The following is a 23,271-nucleotide window of genomic DNA, read 5'->3' as shown; positions in this document are numbered from 1 at the left end:
ACGGCCCCGCCCCCGCTGCCCCGGTGGTGGCCCACGGCCCCCCGGCTGCCCGTGGTCAAACTGGAGTCGCTGAAGCGCTGGAACGAAGAGCGGGGCCTCTGGTGCGAGAAGGGGGTGCAGGTGCTGCTGACGACGGTGGGCGCCTTCGCCGCCTTCGGCCTCATGACCATCGCCATCAGCACCGACTACTGGCTCTACACGCGCGCGCTCATCTGCAACACCACCAACCTCACGGCCGGCGACGACGGGACCCCCCACCGCGGGGGCGGGGGCGCCTCGGAGAAGAAGGACCCCGGCGGCCTCACGCACTCGGGGCTCTGGAGGATCTGCTGCTTGGAAGGTAGGGTGCGGGCGGCCCTGCCCGCAGCCCCCGCCGCTCCCCTCCCGGAGACCCTGGGCCTCCCGGGGCTGCCTCTCCCTGATCCTGGGGCCCCCATGGGCACCCTTCGTCCTCTGTCTGAGGGGCTTCTGCGCCTTCCCATTAGCGCCCCGACCTTCTCTCCTTTCCTCCCCACTCCTCCCTGCGTCTGGGCCTCCTGCGGAATTCCTCTGCCCGGTCACCCTGCCTCCAGGCTGAACCCCTAGTTGCCCTGCCTCTCCGCTGAACCCCTTATTCTTCTGTCTTTCCCTGGTCCCTGTCTCCTGCCGTGCCCATCACACCCCTCCCTTCTTCCCTCTCTCCAGCACCTGGGGCTCCTCCTGTTTCATTTCCTCCAGCTGCCCTGTGCCTTTTCTCCTCCCCGCCCCCTTTTTTTCAAGACAAGGTCTCATTCTGTCGCCCAGGCTGGAGTACAGTGGCACAATCACAGCTCACTGCGGCCTCCACCCCCTGGACTCAAGCCATCCTCCCACTTCTGCCTCCTGAGTAGCTGGGACCACAGGCATGAGACACTGTGCCCAGCTAATTTTTTTCATTATTTGTAGAGATGAGGTCTCCCTGTGTTGCCCAGGCTGGTCTCCAGCTCCTTGGCTCAAGAGAGCCTCCTGCCTCAGCCTCCAAGGTGCTGGGATGCACCCGGCAGCCTCTTTTTCCCTCTCCCCTCAGTTCATCTTGACCTGCTCTTCATTCCACCTGCCCCTTCATTTCCTCTGCCTGGTGCCCCATGGCGTCTTACCCCAGTCCTCTGAATTCCCCTGCCTCTCCCGCCCCATCCATGGCCCAGTCTCCAGGTCTCCATCTCTTTCCCCTTCTATTTGGCCGCTGCTCTCCTAAAACTTCCTGCCTTATTTCACTATCGCTTATGAGCTGCTCTCCTTTCTGCCTGTGATTCTCCTCCCGTAGATCTTCCCCTGCCCATCAGTGCCCTTCCCCTGTCTCTCCCACCAGGATGCCCTCCAGCCTCCTACCCTGATCCCTTCCTCCTTTTCCTGTAGTGGGCTCCACTTCCTTTTCCTCTGCTCGCGCCTTCTTTGACGTCTTCCTGACTCCATGCCTCTTAGTCACTTTAAGGCTCCTGGCTCCTGACCCTGCTACCTCCTCGCATCTCTGCCTTGATTCTTTTCCTCTTTGTCCAGTTCTCCCTCTCACAGCTTCTCTCCTAGCTCGGCTCCCTGGCTCTTGACTCGCCCTCTTCTCCAAGACCCTTGCCCTCTCCTGCACCAACCCCTTCTCTCTCCCACTCTTAGCATCAGTATTTCTTTCCTGAGTGTCATGGAGTTGCGGGGCTGGGAAGCAGGAGTCCTGGGTGCCAGTCCTGCTGCCTATCTGCCCCCACCATGTGACCACTATCTTCCCCCTGCACCCCAGCCTCACAGCCCTTGTCTGCCACATGGAGTGGAACCAGCCATCCTGATGCCCCCTTCGACCAAAAGATTGAAATCTCTTGCTTCTCTTTTTCACCCCCCTCTGTTTCTTCTGTCCCTTCTTCCTCTATTTTGCTGTGCGCTCATGACAAGCCAGGAATGTTATTTAATCCTATGAGGTGGGGACCACCTCCCTGTTGGGGATGGGTAAACTGAGGCTCCGAGAGGTGAAGCCACTTGCCCAAGGTCACCCAGCTGAGAAAAGGGCAGAGCCAAGAGCAGAACTCCAATCCCATGGATGGGATCCGCAGATGTGCTCTGCCTAGTGTACAAAGTGTTTAAAACTGAAAGCGAAATCTGAATCCATTGCCAACAGTTAAAAATAGGGAGGCTTCCCATTGTAGTTCCAATTTCCGGCTTCTTCTGAGCGATCGGAAGATCTAATGCAAGCCTGCGTTCTACCCTGACCACGATGGGCCGGATCTGAGCAGCAGCTGGGGGCCTCCATTTCCCCCACAGTCACCTCCATCCACTCCATTGCCTCCCATTCCTCCCATGGTTCTCGTGATGCTGTTTTCCTCTCCTGTGGAAGTCTGAGTTCATGTCCATTCACTGGCCTGACCAAGCACCAGGCACAGAGCCAAGTGTGAGGGCTCACATCATGAAACCCCTAGGATAACTCGTGGCATCTAGTGAGGATGCCATTCATTCATTCATTCATTCATTCAATATCCCATTTGTATTGAGTTTATACTATGTGCCAAGTGTTGTTCTGGATTCTGGGGCTACAGCAGTCGAAAACAGACAGAAACCCCTCTCCTTATATATCTTATATTCTAGAGGGAGAGACAGACAATAATGGAGGTAAATCAAGTCAACATTTAGGATGTTAGGTAGAACTGAGTGCTAAGGAGGAAAAGGGGTGGGGGGATGGGGGGTGTCAGGATTCCCCGTGGGAAGTAGATAAGGAATCTAGGGAAAACTCCCCTGAGCAGGTGACATTTGAATGCAGGTCTGAAGGAAGTGAGAGATGGAGGCTGTGGCTATCTGGAGGAAATGCTTCAGGCTGTAGGAATAGCAGGTGCAGAGTCCCTGAGGTGGGAGGGAGTGTGCCTGTGTGTTGACCAAGCCAGTGGGAGGTCAGTGTGACCGGGGCAGAGTGGGTGGTGGGGATTGTAGTAGCAGGAGGTCCAACAGGCCTAGGGGGAACAGGACCCCCATCCCACAGGTTCTGTATTCTTCTTATTTTTATCATTATTTGAGACAGAGTCTCACTCTGTAGACCAAGCTGTAGTGCAGTGGCGCGATCTTGGCTCACTGCAACCTCCGCCTTGGGGCTCAAGCGATTCTCATGCCTCGGCCTCCCGAGTAGCTGGGACTACAGGTATGTGCCACCACACCCAGATAATTTTTTCAATTTTAGTAGAGACAAGGTTTTACCTTCCACTCTGTTGCCCAGGGTGGTCTGGAACTCCTGAGCTCAGGTGATCTGCCCGCCTCAGCCTCCCAAAGTGCTGGGATTACAGGTGTGAGCCACCATGCCCGGCCTTTTAAAAATTATTTTCTTTCTTTATTTATTTAGAGACAGAGTCTTGCTTTGTCACCCAAGCTGGAGTTCAATGGCATGATCTCGGCTCACTGCAACCTCGGCCTCCCGGGTTCAAGCGATTCTCATACCTCAGCCTCCCAAGTAGTTGGAATCACAGGTGTGCTCCACCATGCCCAGTTAATTTTTGTATTTTTATTAGAGACAGGGTTTCACCATGTTGGCCAGGATGGTCTCGAATTTCTGACCTCAAGTGATTGGCCCGCCTAGGCCTCCCAAACTGCTGGGATTACAGGCGCTTGGCCAGGTTCTGTTTTTTGTTTGTTTGTTTTAGTTAGGGCTTTGTTCTGTCACCCAGGCTGGAGTGCAGTGGTAAGACCATAGCTCACTGCAGCCTTAAACTCCTGAACCCAAGCCATCCCCTTGGGTTCAGCCTCCCAAATAGCTGGAACTACAAGCACATGCCACTGTATTTTGTAGACACAGGGTCTCACTGTATTGCCCACGCTGGTCTCAAACTCCTGGCCTCAAGCAATCCTCCTGTCTCAGCCTCCCGATGTGTTGAGATTATAGGTGTGAGCCCCTGTGCCCGGACTCACAGCTTCTTATACATCCCAGAAAGCACTTTGCTTTATATTCAGAGATGGGAGCCACTGAAGGTTCTTGAGCAGAGAAGTCACAAGAACCTTACAACCTTCTTACGAAAAAGAAGACTTACGTTTTTGCAGCATGGCTCTTGCTGCTGTGTTGACAGATGACCAAGGGGAAGGCAAATGAGGGAACAAGAGGCTCATCGAGGTGGGGGCAGGAGCGTTTGGGAAGTTGTTTGAACTCTTAGTATATTCTGGAGCTACTGTGGGCAGGAATTGCTGATGGAGCAGTGGTAGGATGTGAGAGAGAAGAGCCAGGGGTGTCTCCAAAGCAGGGATTTTCCACTGCAGCATGGTTAATATTTTGGGGTGGATAATTCCATGTGGAGGGGGCCATCCGATCCATTGTAGGACGCTGGGCAGCAGCCTTGATCTCTGCCCACTAGATGCCAGCAGCACCCTTCCCAGTCGTGACAACCAAAATTGTAAATTGTCTCTAAACACTGTTGACTGTGCCCTGGGAGAAAAAAATTACCCCAAGTTGAGAATTACCACTTTAAGGCTTTGGCCTGAACTCCTGAGAACAGGCAAGCCATTCATAAGATGAAACAGCAGCTATTTTATTTCTTTTATTTTCTCTTATCAAGTTTGTTATGAAGAAGAGGGATCATGGGCTCTGTTCTGGACATGTTAAATGTATGATACCCGTTAACAGATAACATCTAGGAGAGAGGTCAGCGCAGTGAAGGGCCTGCAAAGTGCCGTATAGGAAAGATTTTAGGCTCTGTGGAGCAGACAGTCTCTATCACAACTACTCATGGAAACAACCGAGACAGTACGTAAGGAACTGAGCGTGGCTGTGTTCCAGTGAGACCTCATTTACGGACACTAAAATCTGAATTTCGGCTGACGCCCTTTTCAGCCTCAGCCCACCTGCACCCAGGTGAATAAACAGCCATGTTGCTCACACAAAGCCTGTTTGAGGGGATCTCTTCATTCGAAGCGTGCGTTTTAACATTTGGGGCCATTTTCAAAAGAAAAAAGTTTTTTGAATTTCACCTAGCGCGGTGGCTCATGCCTGTAATCCCAGCACTTTGGGAGGCAGAGGCAGGTGGATCACTTGAGGTCAGGAGTTCGAGACCAGCATGGCCAACATGGTGAAACCCCACCTCTACTAAAAATACAAAAATTAGCCAGGCATGGTGGCGCGTGCCTGTAGTTCCAGCTACTTGGGAGGCTGAGGCAGGAGAATCGCTTGAACCCAGGAGGCGGAGGGTGCAGTGAGCCAAGATCATGTCACTGTACCCTAGCCTGGGTGACAGAGAGAGACTCCGTCTAAGAAAAAAAAAATTGCATTCCATGTCATTTTCATGTGCCACGAAATCATCTTCCTCTTGGCTACTTTCTCAATCATTAAAAACACATAAAACCCACTCTTAGCTGGATTTGGCTCGTGAGCTGTAGTTTGTTGACCATTGATGTAGGTTGTTAGAGATATGATATGTGAGGCCAGAGGCCCGGCTGGAGATATCAGTTTGAGGAGCATCACCACACAGATGGATTAGATGATGGAGTCACTTAGAGAAGAGACGGCTGGGTGCAGTGGCTCACATCTCTAAGCCCAGCACTTTGGGACCCCAAGGCGGGAAGACTGCTTGAGCCCAGGAGTTCGAGACCAGCCAGGGCAAAATAGAGAGACCTCGTCTCTATAAGGTCTAATTTAAAAATTAGCTAGGAGTGCTAGTGTGTGCCTGTGATCCCAGCTGCTCAGGAGGCTGAGGTGGGAGGATTGCTTAGACCCAGGAAGTTGAGGCTGCAGTGAGCCGTGATTATGCCACTGCACTCCAGTGCCCGGGCAACAGGGCAAGACCCCATCTCAAAAACAAACACAAAAAACAGAAATAATAAAATCTCGTTGAATGCTTAAGCCTTGGGCCAGTCCACTGTTAAAAGGTGAGGGCCGTGAAAAGTCACCAGAAGGGGTTGAGAAAGGACTGGCCACAGGTTTGGGGAAAAACAGGTCACTGGATGTCCTAGAAGCCAAAGGAAGTTCGTGTTTCAAAGAGGGGAGGAATGAAGGCTCACTTCGTTGTTCTTACACTTATTATTTTTTGTCTTTTTTCTCCCTTTTTGGTGACAACGAGGTCTCGCTATATTGCCCAGGCAGGTCTCAAACTCCTGGGCTCAGGCTAGCCTCCCGCCTCTGCCTCCCTAAGAGCTGGGATTACAGGCGTGAGCCGCTGGGCCCGGTGACTCTGTTGTTCTTGTAACTGTCGTTCATTGCAAGAGGCTCACAATAACCCTGCGAAGTAGGTACTTTATTTATTTATTTATTTTATTTTTTGGGAGACAGAGTCTCACTTTGTCGCCCAGGTTGGAGTGCAGTGGCACAATCTTGACCACTGCAACCTCCACCTCCCAGGTTCAAGCGATTCTCCTGCCTCAGCCTCCTGAGTAGCTAGGACTACAGGCATGCACCCACCACCCCCGGCTGATTTTTGTACTTTTAGTAGAGAAGGGGTTTCACCATGTTGACCAGGCTGGTCTCGAGCTCCTGGCCTCAGGTGATCTACCCACCTCGGCCTCCCAAAGTGCTGGGATTACAGGCATGAGCTATCATGCCTGGCTGGTACTTTTATTATTCCCATCTTCTAGAAGAAGAAGTGAAGGCTCAGAGAGGTGAAGTGAGTTTCCCAAGGTCACACAGCTAATATGCAGTAGGGTCTGAATTTGTTTTTGTTTCTGATTTGTTTTTGTTTTTTTAGAGATGGGGTCTTACCACATTGCCCTCACCACAACCTGGTCTAGAATGCCTGAGCTCAAGCAATCCTCTCGCCCCAGCCTCTCAAAGTGCTGGGATTACAGGCATGAAGCGTCACGCCCAGCCCAGCATCTGGATTTGAATCCAGGTCTGTCTGCTTTTCTAGGAGAGCAAAGCAACAAATCCACTTTCTTTCAGCCCATCGTGGCTGCAGGGGTGTAGAAACTGGACCTCCCTAAGTCATTGCCTCCTGCCGTCACTGTGTCCCTGGGAACTCTTGGGCTCAATCCCCATCTCCCTCTGGGGTCTGTCTGAAAGATGCAGTAGCGTGTAATGATTGAAACAAGCTCCGAGGCTGCTCTGCCTAAGGAGCAACCATTCTTTACTCCCCTACTTTCTTTGATAAACTTGCTTTCGGCCGAGAGTGGTGGCTCATGTCTGTAATCCCAGCACTGTGGAAGACCGAGGTGGGAGGATCCCCTGAGGCCAGGAGTTCCAGATCAGCCTGGCCAACATGGTGAAACCCTGTCTCTACTAAATGTACAAAAAAATTAGCCGGGAATGGTGGCGGGCGCCTGTAACCCCAGGTACTCGGAAGGCGGAGGCAGGAGAATCGCTTGAACCCGGGAGGCAGAGGTTGTAGTGAGCCGAGATCGGACCACTATGCTCCAGCCTGGGCGACAGAGCAAGACTCCATTTCAGTTGAAAAAAACAAATATAAAAACAAAAACACAAACACTTGCTTTCACTTTATTGTCTCTCTCTTTTTTCTTTTTTTTTTTGAGACGGAGTTTCACTCTTGTTACCCAGGCTGGATTGCAATGGTGCGATCTCGGCTCACCACAACCTCCACCTCCTGGGTTCAAGCAATTCTCCTGCCTCAGCCTCCCGAGTAGCTGGGACTACAGGCGCGTGCCACCATGCCCAGCTAATTTTTTGTGTTTTTTAGTAGAGACGGGGTTTCACCTTGTTGACCAGGATGGTCTCGATCTCGACCTCGTGATCCACCCGCCTCGGCCTCCCAAAGTGCTGGGATTATAGGCATGAGCCACTGCGCCCGGCCTCTTTTTTTTTTTTTTTTTTTCTGAGACGGAGTCTCACTTTGTTGCCCAGCCTGGAGTGTAGTGACACAATCTTGGCTCACTGCAACTTCTGCCTCCCAGAGTTCAAACAACTCTCCTGCCTGAGCCTCCTGAGTAGCTGGGATTACAGACACCCGCCACCACACCTGGCTAATTTTTGTATTTTTAGTAGAGATGGGGTTTCACCATGTTGGCCAGGCTGGTCTCAAACTCCTGACCTCAAGTAAGCTGCCTGCCTTGGCCCACTTTACTCTTTTTTTTTTTTCTTTTTGAGATGGAGTCTTGCTTTGTCGCCCAGGCTGTAGTGCAGTGGCACCATCTCGGCTCACCACAACCTCTGTCTCCCAGACTAAAGCAATTCTCCTGCCTCAGCCTCCTGAGTAGCTGGTACTACAGGCGCCTGCCACCACATCCGGCTAATTTTTTATGATTTTAGTAGAGACGGGGTTTTGCCATGTTGGCCAGGCTGGTCTTGAACTCCTGACCTCAAGTGATCTGCCTGCCTCAGCCTCCCAAAGTGCTGGGATTACAGGCATGAGCCACCATGCCTGGCCCCATATTACTCTTAAAAGAGAAAGAAAAAGAAACAAATTCTGAGAAATAAGACTGACTGGGTTTGCCTCTCGTCTGCTGCATCCAGCATCGTGACCCTGGCCTTATATTTAATCTTGCTGTGTCTCCATTCCATCATCAGGGAAATGAGAACCCTAATAGACCCTAACACAGGGCGAGGAGGGATCAATGAGCTAATATAAGTAAAGCATTTCAAAGACTAGCAGGCACAGAGGAAGAACTAGATGATAGAGATGCATTTGTGTTGTCACTCTGCTGTTCTTCTCCTTATCATTGTTAGGAATTCTAATGTGACCAAGCCCTGATCCCCTCTACTCTGATTAACCCAGGAGTCCCAGCACTTCACAATAGAAATATAACAGAAGAGTGGGCCAGTGGTTCACGCCTTGTAATCCCAGCACTTTGGGAAGCCAAGGTGGGTGGATCACTTGAAGTCAGGAGTTCGAGGCCAGCCTGGCTGATGTGGTGAAATCCCATCTCTACTAAAAATACAAAAATTAGCCAGGCGTAGTGGAGCTCACCCGGAGTCCCAGCTACTCAGGAGGCTGAGCGAGGAGAATCGCTTGAACCCGGGAGGTGGAGGTTGCAGAGAGCTGAGATAGTGCCATTGCACTCAGGCCTGGGTGACAGAGTAGGACTCCATCTCAAAAGAAAGAGAAAGAAAGAAAAGAAAGAGGGAGGGAGGGAAGGAAGGAAGGAAGGGAGGGAGGGAGGGAGGGAGGGAGGGATGGAGGGAGGGAAAAGAAAAGAAAGAAGAAATATAACACAAGGCTGGGCCAGTGGCTTACGCTGGTAATTCCAGCATTTTGGGAGGTAAGGTGAGAGGACTGCTTGAGTCCAGAAGTTCAAGACCAGCCTGGGCAACATAAAAAAATTAAAAATTTGTTGGGCATGGTGGTACATCCCTGTAGTCCCTGCTACTGGGAGGCTGAGGCAGAAGGACTCTCTGAGCCCAGGATGTCGAGGCTGCAGTGAGCTATAATTGTGCGACTGCCCTCCAGCCTGGGTGACAGAGGAGGCCCTGCCTCAAAACAAAATGAAACAAAAATTTAAAATGTTCTAGTAGCTATATTAAAATAAATAAAAAGGAACAGGTGAACTTAATATTTTTTAAATTTTATTTATTTTAAAGATGGAGTTTCACCATGTTGGTCAGGCTGGTCTTGAACTCCCGACCTCAGGTGATCCACCCGCCTTGGCCTCCAAAGTGCTTGGATTACAGGCATGAGCCACCACGCCCGGCCCTAACTTAATATTTTATTTAACCCCACAATAGCCAAGATATTCTCACTTGAAGATGTAATAATCCATATAAAAATTATTAATGAAATCTTACACATTCTCTCCCTCTCTCTTTTCTTCCCCATCCTGAGTCTGAAACTCAGTGCATCTTTTACCCTCACAGAACCTCTCCATTGCCACATTTCCAGCTTTGGGAGCTGGGGGCGTCTGCATGGGAGAGCCCAGCTTGTGCCCCTCCTCAGGGATTTCGGCCGCACCCGGGGTCCTCTCTCAGGGCTCGAGCATCTGGACCCACAGCCTATTTATTAGCGCCGACTACAGAAAACTTCTCCACTAGCACTTTGCCTGACTTATTATCTCATGAAGTGCGTGCCATTTTGCCGGGGGAACGTATTATTGGCAGGAATCTGGTGGCCAGCAAGGGGAAGTGACTCAGTCTGGACCTCCCAGCATGTGAGGGGCCCAGCACATTGGATCCCAGTTCTCCATGGGTCTTAACCCTCGCATGCCCAGGTCTGCACTAAGAAGGCCCTGGGGGAGATTCAGGGTCACGACATCACCGTCCATGCACAGGAAAAGCTCCTAGCATGATCGGTGGCACCAGGCTTCGCTACTGTGTATTCTGTGCCTAACTTTCTTTTTTTTTTTTTTTTTTTGGGACAGTCTTGCTCTGTCACCCAGGCTGGAGTGCACTGGCGCAATCTCTGCTCACTGCAATTTCTGCTGCCCGGGTTTAAGCGATTCTCCTGCCTCAGCCTCCTGAGGAGCTGGGATTACAGGCGCCCATCACCACGCCAGGCTAACTTGTATTTTTTAGTAGAGGTGGGGTTTTACCATGTCGGCCAGGCTGGTCTTGAACTCCTGACCTCAGGTGATCCACACACCTCAGCCTCCCAAAGGCTGGGATTACAGGCGTGAGCCACTACGCCCGGTCTTCTGTGCCTAACTTACTTACTTTCTTTTTTTTGAGAGGGAGTTTCGCTCTTGTCACCCAGGCTGGAGTGCAATGGCATGATCTTGGCTGACTGCAACCTCCGTTTCCCAGGTTCAAGTGATTCTCCTGCCTCAGCCTCTGGAGCAGTTGGGATTACAGGCATGCACCACCATACCTGGCTAATTTTTGTAGTTTTACTAGAAACGGGGTTGCAGCATGTTGGCCAAGCTGGTCTTGAACTCCTGTCCTCAGGTGATCTACCTGCCTTGGCCTCCCAAAGTGCTGGGATTACAGGCGTGAGCCACTGCGCCCGGTCTTCTGTGCCTAACTTTCATTGAAATCTCACTGAAGCCTGTAAAGTCACACTACTGTCCTCATTTTCCCAAGGAGACAGCAGAGGCTCAGGGAAATCCAGTTCCAAACCCACACAGCTGGGAAGTGGTGCTTTGGGATGTGTGTCCAGAGAGCTGGATTCAGAGCCTATGGTCAGTAACCCCCATAGCCACCAGGCTCTACTGTCTTAAATATGCTGACCTCCCAAACCGAGCTGTGCTGGAAGGAAACTCCTCCCCTTCACTCACCCCCTACGGGGCATTGGGCAACTTCTTCAGCTCTCTGCCTCAGTCTCCTGATTTGTAAAGCAAGGATGCTGTTGCTGCCTACCTCCCAGGGATTGTCCTAGGGCCTGAGCGAGTTATTAACCACCTGTCCAATGCTTGGAGCAGTACGTGGTGCATGGTTAGCGATCAGTCAGGGCTAGTTATAATGACCGTCACCGCTAACCTGGTCAGCGATTCAATGTGGCATGTGGTTTACATGCTCAGTCTCATTTAATTATCACTAATGTTTTGAGGGAACTACTATGATCCCATTCAAGAAAGGAGGGACCAGGCTGGGCACGATGGCTCATGCCTGTAATCCCGGCACTTTGGGAGGCTGAGCCGGGCAGATTACAGGGTCAGGAGTTTGAGACCAGCCTGGCCAACATGGTGAAACACCATCTCTACTAAACATAGAAAAATTAGCCGGGTGTGGTGGTGGGTGCCTGTAGTCCCAGCTACTCGGGAGGCTGAGGCAGGGGAATTGCTTGAACCCAGGAAATAGAGGTTGCAGTGAGCCGGGATCATGCCACCGCACTCTAGCCTGGGTGACGGTGAGACTCCGTCTCAAAAAAAAAAAAAAATGAAAAAAAAAGGAGGGACCTCGAGTTCATAATCATACCTACCACACTATGGTGGATGTGCTGATGGGTAAGAGTTTGCACATGGGAGTAGTATTTTCACTCACTCATTTGCTCATTCATTCATTCATTCATTCATTTTGAAAATTGTGGTAAATTATACATCACATAAATTTACCATCTTCATCATTTTGGAGTATGCATTTCAGTAGTGGTAAGTACACTCATGTTGCTTTGCAACCAATCTCCAGAACTCTTTCATCTTGCAAAACAGGAACTCTGTACCCGTTAAATCACTCCACATCCCCACACCCTCCAGCCTGGCAACTACCGTGCTACTTTCTGTGTCTATGAATTTGATTATTCCAGGTATTTCATATAAGTGGAATCATACAGTATTTGTCTTTTTGTTACTGACTTATTTAGCTTTGTATAATGTCCTCAAGGTTTTTCTATGTTTATAGCATGTATCATAATTCCCTTTTTAAGGCTGAATAATATTCCATGTATATAGCACATGTTGTTTATCCGTTCATCTGTCCACGGCCATTTGGGTATTCCCACTTTTTGGCTATTGTGAACAGTGCTACTATGAAGATGAGTGTATGAATATCTGTTTGAGTCCCTGCTTTTAATTCTTTTGGGTCTATCCCCAGTAGTGGCATTGCTGGATCATATGATGAGCCTATGTTTAGTGTTTTTTTGTTTTTTTTTTTTTGAGACGGAGTTTCGCTCTTGTTACCCAGGCTGGAGTGCAATGGCGTGATCTCGGCTCACCGCAACCTCCGCCTCCTGGGTTCAGGCAATTCTCCTGCCTCAGCCTCCTCAGTAGCTGGGATTACAGGCACGTGCCACCATGCCCAGCTAATTTTTTGTATTTCTAGTAGAGATGGGGTTTCACCATGTTGACCAGGATGGTCTCGATCTCTTGACCTCATGATCCACCCGCCTTGGCCTCCCAAAGTGCTGGGATTACAGGCGTGAGTCACCGCGCCCGGCCCTATGTTTAGTTTTTTGAGGAAGCTCTGTACTGTTTCCATAGCCACTGCACCATTTCACATTTCTACCATCAGTGCACAAGGATTCCAACTTCTCCACATCCTTCACAACACTTGTTATTTATTTATTTTTGAGACGGAGACTCACTCTGTCGCCAGGCTGGAGTGCAGTGGTGTGATCTTGGCTCACAGCAATATCTGCCTCCATGGTTCAAACGATTCTCCTGCCTCAGCCTCCCAAGTAGCTGGGTCTACAGGCGTGCGCCACCACTCCTGGCTAATTTTTGTATTTTTAGTAGATACAGGGTTTCACCATGTTGGCCAGGATGGTCTTGAACTCCTTGACCTCAAGTGATCCACCTGCCTCAGCCTCCCAAAGTGCTGGGATTACAGGCATGAGCCACCGTGTCCAGGATATTAATTTTTAGTAGTAGCCATGCTAAAGGATATGAGATGGTATTTCATTGTGGTTTTCATTGCATTTCGCTAGCAATTAGTGAAATTGAACATCTTTTCATGTGCTTGTGGCCCATTCAATCATTTTTTTTTTTTTTTTTTTGAGACCCAGTCTTGCTCTGTCACCCAGGCTGGAGTGCAATGGCATGATCTCAGCTTGCTGCAACCTCTGCTTCCCAGGTTCAAACACTTCACCTGCCTCAGCCTCCCAAGTACCTGGGACTACAGGTGTGCACCACCACACCCAGTTAACTTTCATATATTTAGTAGCAATGGGGTTTTACCATGTTGGTCAGGCTGGTCTCAAACTCCTGACCTCAGGTGATCCACCCAACTTGGCCTCCCAAAGTGCTGGGATTACAGGCATGAGCTACTACACCTGGCCCATTAATTCATTCTTTCATTAGAAATACTTACTAAGCATTCAGTATGTACTGGGCACTGTTCTAGGTGCTGGTAATACAGTGTTGAACAGCCCAGATGCTCACATTCATGACATGTGTTTGAGTTTTGCTGCCACCATTCATCAGCTGTGAAATGACCCCTTTCTGTGCCTCGGTTTCCACATCTGGGTAATGGGTGCCATATATCAACTGCTATCAACTGAGCACTTAATTGTGTTCCAGGCAAAGTGCCAAATCTCCACCTGGACCCAGTCCATCATATCAGTCCCATGAGGTAGGTCCTGTTCTTTGTGTATTTTTTTTTGTTTTGTTTTGTTTTGCTTTGAGACAGAGTCTTGCTCTGTCGCCAGGCTGGAGTGCAGTGGCTTGATCTTGACTCACTGCAGTCTCTGTCTCCTGGGTTTAAGCGATTCTCCTGCCTCAGCCTCCTGAGTAGTTGGGACTATAGGCGCGCACCACCACGCCCAGCTAATTTTTGCATTTTTAGTAGAAATGGAGTTTCACCCTGTTAGCCAGGATGGTCTCAATCTCTTGACCTCATGATCTGCCTGCCTTGGCCTCCTAAAGTGCTGGGATTACAGGCATGAGCCACCACGCTCGGCTGTTCTCTGCATTTTATAGGTGGGGATACTGAAGCAAGTCGGCCTATGTAACACCAGCAAGGACGCAGAATAAGGAAGTGGTGGAGGCCAGCACGGTGGCTCACACCTGTAATGCCAGCACTTTAGGAGGTCCAGGCAGGCAGATCACCTGAACTCAGGAGTTTGAGACCAGCCTGGGCAAACTGGGCAACATGGAGAAACCCTGTCTTTACAACAAATGCAAAAATTATCTGGGTATGGTGGCATGAGCCTGTAGTCCCGGCTACTCGAGAGGCTGATGCAGGAGGATCACTTGAGTCCAGGAGGGGAAGGTTGCAGTGAGCCGAGATTGCACCACTGCACTCCAAACTGGGGCAACAGAGGGAGACCCTGTCTCAAAAAAAAAAAAGGAGACGCTCCAATGTCTAACATTTGGCCACCATAAGACACAGACCACATGATGTTTCATAGGACTCTTGGGAGCATCAGATGAGTCGGCCCACCTGGGAAGCACCCAACGCATGTTAGCCCATGGCAGTATTACTCCCTTTGTATTGATTCCTCCTAGTTCCTCCTTTATCCCTATTCTTTCCCCTACTTTCCTTTGCTGGCCATGGTCTGCCTCTGTTCTCTCCTTCTGCTATGCTTATATTCATTCATTCATTCTTCATTCAACCCTCATTTCTTTCTTTTTCCTTTTTGAGATGGAGTCTCCCTCTGTCCCCTGGCTGGAGTGCAGTGGTGCAATCTCGGCTCACTGCAACCTCCGCCTCCTTGGTTCAAGAGATCCTCCTGCCTCAGCCTCCCGAGTAGCTGGGATTACAGGCGCCCGCCACCACACCCAGCTAATTTTTGTATTTTTAGTAGAGATGGGGTTTCACCATATTGGCCAGGCTGGTCTCGAACTCCTGACCTCAAGTGATCCATCCTCCTTGGCCTCCCAAAGTGCAGGGATTACAGGCATGAGCCACCGTGCCTGGCCTCAACCTTCATTTCTTGAGGTCTCCTATGTGCCAGGCCTAGTGCCAAGAAATGCTGGCACACAGAGGAATCGGACTCCCATGCCCTACCCCCTCCAGGAACTCCCAGCTTGCCAAGGACAAAGATGATCATCTATCAACTAATGCATGTCCCACGGGGCACCTAAGAGCAGGAAACGGACCCAAGTTTGGTGGGAGGAATGAGTGTGTTTGTGTGTGTGTGTGTGTGTGTGTGTGTGTGTGTGTTTGTCTGTGTGTGTCTAGGGAAAGCTTCCTAAAGAAGGTGCCTCCTGAACTGCCTGCTGCAGGTAAGCACTACATCAGCAAGGAATGTGAGCAGAATGTTCCACAGCGTGGGTAGAGGACTGCAAAACTGGACAGAGCTGGGCAGTTGAGGAAACCACATTTTTTTATAGTTTTAATTTTTTCTCCAGCTATGTGCTAGAGGTAGTAAAACTTTAACTGTTCCCAAGAATGAGCAGATAGATGAGGATAGGCATCTTAGGAGGGGATGGAGATGAGGCTGCGTGACCCCTAGAGGTATACTCCATCCCCTCCACACACCTCTGCTTCCTTCAACCACTCCATCTCTCTCCAGAAGGTTACAGGTTCCCTGCAGAAACAGACGAACTTCTCCCTCTCTCTCTCTACCTCCTGCCTCCCGCCGGCTCTCTCCACGCAGGACTGGAGACTACAACTCCCATGATCCACTGCGGCTGCTCTTCCCACAACTGGACTCCAGACTTCACAGGGCCTCATGGGAAATGTAGTCCTCATCGTCTTCTGCATCCCTTTTTTTTCCCACGCATTTCTAGACTTTTCAACCAATTTAGAGGTGGAAAGGCGCCTTGGTATTGTTGAAGCCAACAATACCCTCTTTCTTACAGAGGTGGGAGTCGAACTCCAGAGTGCTGGAGCAACTGAGCCCAGCTTAGAGGGCCAAGGTCCCGTGGCCTTGCCGTGAGTTCTGGAAAGTTGTTAGACTTTGGGGTTTTTTTCTTGCTTTTCTTCTTTTCTTTAACAGGCGGGGAAACTGACACCAGGGAAGTTGAAAGTTTGTCCCATATCACGAGTCGGGCTCAGGAGCCAGGACTTGCGGTCTCCCAAGCAGCCCAGAGAGAAGGAATTTGGGGGAAGGGCAGGGTCGGTTGTCAGTGGGGTTGCCCAGCCCCCAACCCTGAAGTACCTGCCCCCACCACTGCCCTCCCCGCTCCTCCAGGGTTGAAAAGAGGCGTCTGCGTGAAGATCAATCATTTCCCGGAGGATACGGACTACGACCACGACAGCGCGGAGTATCTACTCCGTACGTGGGGGTCCGGGACAGACGTGGGGAGAGGGGAAATCGCGGGGCCTGGAGGGCGTCGGGGAGGGAGCCCGGAGAAGGGACTAGGACCCCGGCACTTGGATCGACACGCCGAGGTTTAGCTTCCCAGCCAATCCGAGTCCAGATGGTGAGATCCTCTGGTTCCCGATTGGCTGCGTGCTCTTGCTCCCGCCCCCTCCTCTCACCTTGGGGCGGGCTGAGGGAGGATCCTGGACGCCGATTGGCTGCCTTGCTCTCTCGGGCCCTCGCGGCGACTCTCCGCCGTGACTGGTTGTGGATTCCCGGGCTAGGATTGGCCGCCGCGCCCCAGGCTGTGGGGCAATCTGCGGCGGGGACGGGCCACTCCCGGGAGCCGGCTGGGAAAGCCTGTGTTGCCATTGGTAGCTACCCCGAGAACGCGGCAAATCCTAAGTGATGATTGGCTGCGGCCTCAGCCAGGTTCCGAAATTGCAAAATCTGGTTGCCTGGGGTTTTAGGGGTGGGTGGAAAGGAAGGACTGCAGAGAAAGAGAGAAGCGGGGCGGGGGGGGGGGGGCGGGGGGGAGAGAGACTCAGCTAGAGAAAGCCAGGCCTAAGGGGAGTGGGGAGGGAGGGAAAGAGGAAGGGAGTGGAGAGAAGAGAAACCCGGAAGATAGAAGCAGCCTGGCAGAAAAGGAGGGGAGAGAGACCCAGGAAGATAGAAGAGACCAGGCAGAAAAAGGGACAGGGGGAGAGACCTAGGAAGACAGATGAGGCCAGGCAGAAAAAGAGGGGGGAGAGAGCTAGGAAGATAGGTGAGGCCAAGCAGAAAAAAAGAGGGGGGACTTAGGAAGACAGATGAGGCCAGGCAGAAAAACGGGGGAGACCTAGGAAGATAGGTGAGGCCAGGCAGAAAAAAAGAGGGGGTACTTAGGAACACAGATGAGGCCAGGCAGAAAAACGGGGGAGACCTAGGAAGATAGGTAAGGCCAGGCAGAAAAAAAGAGGGGGGACTTAGATAAGGCCAGGCAGAAAAAGAGGGTGGAGAGAGCTAGGAAGATAGGTGAGGCCAGGCAGAAAAAAAGAGGGGGGACTTAGGAAGACAGATGAGGCCAGGCAGAAAGGGGTGGGGGGTGGGTAGGAAGACAGATGAGGCCAGGAAGATAGGAAGAGAGAGGGGAGACAGACCCAGAAAGATGAAGCCAAGCAATAAAACGAGGGAGGGAGCAGGGAGAGAAGGGAAGAGAAACTCAGAAATAGATTCAGCCTGGTAGAAAAGGGAGGGGGAGGGAAGAAGGAAGGTAGAGAGAGAGAAAAAACCAGACCGATGAAGCGAGGCAGAAAATGGGAGGGGGGTGTGGAGAGAGGTGGTAAGTGATTTGCGGGATATGGAGAAAGAAATTGGCAGACGAGAGGAAGGGAGGGACGAGAAAGAAAGCAAGGGAGAGGATTCATGGAGAAGTTGAGAGAAAACCCGGCAAAGTGGTTAAAAGAGGGAGAAAAATATTCCTGGAGAGAGAAAAAACAGTCCGAAGTAGAAAGAAAAGGACAAAGAAAAAAAGGGAAAGGAAATCAGACCGAGAAATAGAGAAATTTTAAAAACAGGAGAGAGAATCAGGCAACAGTAAAATGAAACACACAGAAGAGAGCCGGAGAGGGAGGAGGACAGAACTGGCAGGAGGCACCGCAAGATGGGGGGCCGGGAAGGGGGTGCAGGCGGCCGCCTCTGACCGCCCTGGCTCTCGCTCCTTTTCCTTTCTTTCCTCTCCCGCAGGGGTCGTCCGGGCCTCCAGCATCTTCCCCATCCTTAGCGCCATCCTGCTGCTGCTCGGGGGTGTGTGCGTGGCGGCCTCTCGCGTCTACAAGTCCAAGAGGAACATCATTCTGGGCGCAGGGATCCTGTTCGTGGCAGCAGGTGAGAGGCAGAGGGAGGGGGCGGCGGGGGTGGCCTACCTGCGCGCGCACGTGTGTGTGTGTGTACAAAGCCACCCTGCCCCGAGCACCCCCGGGGGCCCGGAGCCTTCCTAGGCGGTCCCCAAGCTCCATCGCCACCCGCTGGGTAAGGTGGGTGTAGTCTTCGCGACGTCTTCCCAGGAGGGAACCAGCACAGACAGGTGCCTGGCACGTAAGACGCCGAGCGCTTAAGATCCTAAACCAGCCGTCCTGGAGACGGAAGGGGAGGAGCTGGGGGAGGGGGTGGGACCGCGAGACAGAATTGGGCTCTAGAGGCTAGAGAGGCGGGGCTGGGCCTTGGAGGGCGGGCCCAGGAGAGGGAGAAAGTTATCTGGGCGCGCCCCTTAGGAAACCTTGGTGGATCCAAGAGTTGGGGCTGGTCCTGGGAAACCGTCCCGGGAAGTGAAAACTAAAGGGGTTGGACTAGGGAGACTGAATCGGGCCCATGCCCGTTGCCATTTGGAGAAGGAGAGGCTAGAAAAGACGGGGCGCTGCCTGGAAAAGCCAGAAGGGGAGGGGTTATGTCCTTAAGGGCACAGAGAGTCAATCTGGCTGATTCAAGCCAGATGCTGACCAAAGCCAGGCAGTATCTGGGATTGGCCGTCTCAAGAGTTAGGGCCTAGACGAGCAGAGAGCTAGGACTGGAACACTCAAGCGGCACGACATGAAGGGGTAAGACCCCCTTTCTACCCTGCATGAGTAGCACTGGGAAATTCCAGGGGGCAGAGCTTTTTTGGAGAAGTAGAATACAGAGAAGAAGGAGGGCTTTGCATATTTAAAGAGCAGGATGGCCGGGCGCTGTGGCGCAAGCCTGTAATCCCAGCACTTTGGGAGGCCGATGCGGGCGGATCACCTGAGGTCAGGAGTTGGAGACCAGCCTGGCCAACATGGTGAAACCCCGTCTCTACTAAAACTATAAAAAATTAGCCGGGCGTGGTGCCGCGCGCCTGTAATTCCAGCTGCTCTGGAAGCTGAGGCAGAATTGCTTGAACCCGGGAGGCGGAGGTTGCAGTGAGTTGAGATCGCGCCATTGCACTCCAGCCTGGGCAACAAGAGCGAAACTCCATCTTAAAAAAGAAGAAGAAGAGCAGGTTATGCTTTGGGGATGGGTCTAGATCTGCAAAGTTTGGGGCTTGGAGGACCTGAAAGTCCAGAGTAGCGGCACCTGGGACCAGGGAGGGCCCTGGCCAAGAGCTGCATGGGGCGGGGTTTGGTAAACTGGAGGTGGGCCTAGAGTAGAAGTCGGGGCCTGCTTTATCAAGGGCAAATTTTTGACCAGCAGGGGAGGGCCTAGAATGGATACTCCCGCAGGAATTATATGATGAAGAGAGAGTTTAGGTAAGTGATAGGCAGGGCCTGGTCACAGCAGGATGGTATCATTAACAGAGTTCAAAGGAGCAGAGAGGCGGGGCTTGGGGAAAACCCAGGTTTATAACGTTAAGGGTGGCGTTAGAATAACTAGGGCAGGGCCTGGAAACTCATCAAATGTGGGTTTTAGACCAGTCAGAGCAGGGCCTGGACTAGCTGCGGTGGATTACCATCAGCCAGGTAGGGTTTAGACCAGCAAAGGTGGGACCTCAGCTAGAGGAGTGGGTTTTATGCCAAGTGGGGGCAGCCCAGACCGTCTAGGGGTGGGTCTTAGACCACATAGGGCTGAGTTTAGACCAGCCTGGGCTGGGTTAGGCCAGCAGAGGTGGGGCCTGGGCTCTCCCGGGGCAGGACCTGGACCATCCAGGGCCATGTCGGAACCATTCAGAGCAAGGCCTGGGCCACCTTGGGGTGGAGTTTAGACTCTGAGATGGGACTTGAACCAGCCAGGGCCAGGACCATGTAGGATGTTGTCTGGACCATTTGGGGTCCTAGACCACTTGGGGGTGGGGGGTGGGGTCCCAGACCAGCTGGGGCTTAGTTTAGACCAGCCAGGGCTGGGTTAGACCAGCACGGGGGTGGGGGGGGGGAGGTGGGGCGGAGCCGCTAGGCTATGGGGGCAGGACCTGGACCATCCAGGGCAGGTTCTGGACCACCTGGGGTTGAGACCATCTGTGGGGGTGCTCAAGCCTATCGGGGCCAGGACCACGCATGATGCGGTCTGGACCATAGGCGGCTCTCCACCACCTGGGGGAGGGGGTTTAGATCAGCCGGGGCTGGGCTAGCTGGGACTGGGCCGGAGCCCTCTGAGTTGGACCTTAACCGGCAGGGCAGCGCCTGGAGCACCGGGCGGGGAGTTCCGTTCACTTTCGGCAGGACTTGGCCAGCCAGATCCGGGACAGGGTCTAGCCCACTCCTGGGTGGGGCCTAGACGCGCCGGGGGGAGGTGCCTGGGCCCGCTGGCGCTGGCGGACCGGGGCCGGGGCGGGGGCGGGGCCGGGGCCGGGGGTGGCCTCGAGGCTCCCGTCTGACCGTCCCCGCCCAGGCCTGAGCAACATCATCGGCGTGATCGTGTACATCTCGGCCAACGCGGGCGAGCCGGGCCCGAAGCGGGACGAGGAGAAGAAGAACCACTACTCGTACGGCTGGTCCTTCTACTTCGGCGGGCTGTCGTTCATCCTGGCCGAGGTGATCGGCGTGCTGGCCGTCAACATCTACATCGAGCGCAGCCGCGAGGCGCACTGCCAGTCTCGCTCGGACCTGCTCAAGGCCGGCGGGGGCGCGGGCGGCAGTGGCGGGAGCGGCCCCTCGGCCATCCTCCGTCTGCCCAGTTACCGCTTCCGCTACCGCCGCCGCTCCCGCTCTAGCTCCCGCTCCAGCGAGCCGTCGCCGTCGCGGGACGCGTCTCCCGGCGGCCCCGGGGGCCCGGGCTTCGCCTCCACGGACATCTCCATGTACACGCTCAGCCGCGACCCCTCCAAGGGCAGCGTGGCCGCGGGGCTGGCGGGGGCCGGCGGCGGCGGCGCCGTGGGGGCGTTCGGCGGCGGCGGCGGCGCGGCGGGGGGCGGCGGGGGTGGCGGCGGCGGCGGCGGCGGGGCGGGCGCCGAGCGGGACCGCGGGGGGGCGTCCGGCTTCCTCACGCTGCACAACGCCTTCCCCAAGGAGGCGGGCGGCGGCGTCACGGTCACTGTCACCGGGCCGCCCGCCGCGCCCGCGCCCCCCGCGCCCCCCGCGCCCGCCGCGCCCGCCCCCGGGACCCTGGCCAAGGAGGCCGCCGCCTCCAACACCAACACGCTCAACAGGAAAACCACGCCGGTGTAGGCGCGCGGCAGGGGAGCCGAGGGGCGTGTCCGGGGCGCGTGCGCGGGCGCGCGTGCATCGAGGCTGCCGGGGTCGGGGGCGCCCCCGCTGTCCCCCGTGAGCGCGCTGGAGACTGCTGGGCCCGCCCCCGTCCCCCCTTCCCGCCCCCCTCCTCCTCCGAAGCAGGAACCCCGAGGGAGGGGGCAGGGGAGGGAGGGGGCCGCCGTGAGGGAGCGTCGTGTTTTATTTTTTTGTGGGATTTATGGGGAGGGGGGGAGGGCCATGGTGTTTTTTGCAGTTTCGAGATGTTTTCTTTTTCATGTTTTGCTGTGTGCATGGGGGGCGGGGCGGGGGGAGGGGAGGGAGGGACTCCCAGCCCAGCCCAGCCCAACTCCTGGAGAGGGGCCCATAACACACGAATACATAGTTACATCCGCAAACTATATATATGCCCTATATAAAGAGACACAACGAAGGGACGCGGAAAAGCAGAGAGAAGTGTTGGACGCGGGCATTCATTCATTTTGTTCATTCATTATTCCACAAGGGCTTATTAAGCGCCTACTGCGTACTAGGCACTGGTACATAAGGCGACCTTGGAGCAGGGGACACGAATGATGCACAGAAAGGGCCTCTTCATTGATTCATTACCGGCGATGAGTTTGTGCGCTTTAAAGAGCTAGGCATTGTGCTCCCTGCTCAGCGTGCAGGAGGCAGGAAAGCAGCCAGGGGCCCCGACATCCTCATAGAATAACATCTTGTGCATGAGACGCATTAATCGGTCATGTACATACACAACAAATTACAGTTAGGCCATAGGAGCAACGAGATGCTACGAAATGCTCCATCAGGGCAGCCTAACCCCGTTGAGAGGGAGAAATTTCAGTGGACACTGAAAGGATGAGAAGAAGCTGGCAGGGCAGAGCAGCAGGTCCAAAGGCCCTGAGGCAGGAAGGAGCTTGCAGCCAGGGCTGAAGCCTATGAACCAGGTGATTGTGGAACAAGATGAGGCTGGGGACGCAGACAGGGCCAGATTATACAGGGGCTCATAGGTCAGGAGTCTAGATTTTATTCTAGGGGCAGTGAGGGCCGTGGAATGGGTTTAAGCAGGAGCCTAATGTGAATGGTGTACAAAGGGAAGACAGGAACTTGGATACAAGAGTAAGAGGCAGAGATGAGCTGAAATACAGCCTCAAACCCAGGCACTGGCCCTTGGAGCTCACGCTTTCATGGGAGGAAGCACACAATTACACACATACTGAAGCATAGGGATGGTGTCTGGTGTGCAGAAGAAACTCTGGGGCATAGAGACTCGTGTCATTCATTCATTCAGCCACTTGCCCATTGCCATTTTTGAGTATCTGCTAAGGTACCAGGAAGTGTGTGAGGATCCAGATCCCCAGATCAGGGGTCCAGATCAGGGGTGAAACAGACCCTAGCCCTGCTCTTAAGCAGTTTATTGTCACCAAACGCTGCCATCCAGTCAGGGCAATCAGTGCTGAACAGGGACCACAATGGGTACCATGGCACATGGTGGACAGAGTGACCAACTGCCAGGAGTGGGTGGCACTCGGGGGAGGCTTCCTGGAGAATAGGATGGCCGTCCTGGGTCTTAAAGAGATGAGTGGGTGTCTCCTGGGTGATGAAGGGCATAAGAAAGACTTGTGGGGCCAAAGAACAACATGGGTGAAAACCTGGGACAGTGAATGAACATGACGTCCTGGGGTCAGTGCTAATAGTTCTGGGATGCTCATGTACAATGTGGGGCTGGAAGATGAGACCGGGAAAGTAGCCACAAG

At 53.2% G+C, this 23,271-nt stretch overlaps 1 protein-coding gene across 1 annotated transcript; it reads left to right on the top strand.

Moving 5' to 3' along the window:
• Positions 1-21,493, top strand: CACNG8 (calcium voltage-gated channel auxiliary subunit gamma 8; the record flags this gene model as incomplete). Its single annotated transcript, XM_021666493.2, has 4 exons — positions 1-340; positions 16,290-16,373; positions 18,126-18,266; positions 20,718-21,493. Coding segments are annotated over 4 exons (1,341 nt in total), but the record flags the coding sequence as incomplete, so codon positions are not given.
• Between the last annotated feature and the right edge of the window lie 1,778 nt (positions 21,494-23,271).

Source organism: Aotus nancymaae, unplaced genomic scaffold (genome assembly GCF_030222135.1).
Source record: "Aotus nancymaae isolate 86718 unplaced genomic scaffold, 86718_ANA_hifiasm-v0.15.2.pri h1tg000028l, whole genome shotgun sequence".
NCBI lineage: Eukaryota > Metazoa > Chordata > Mammalia > Primates > Aotidae > Aotus > Aotus nancymaae.
This window is presented reverse-complemented; position numbering and strand designations above follow the sequence as displayed.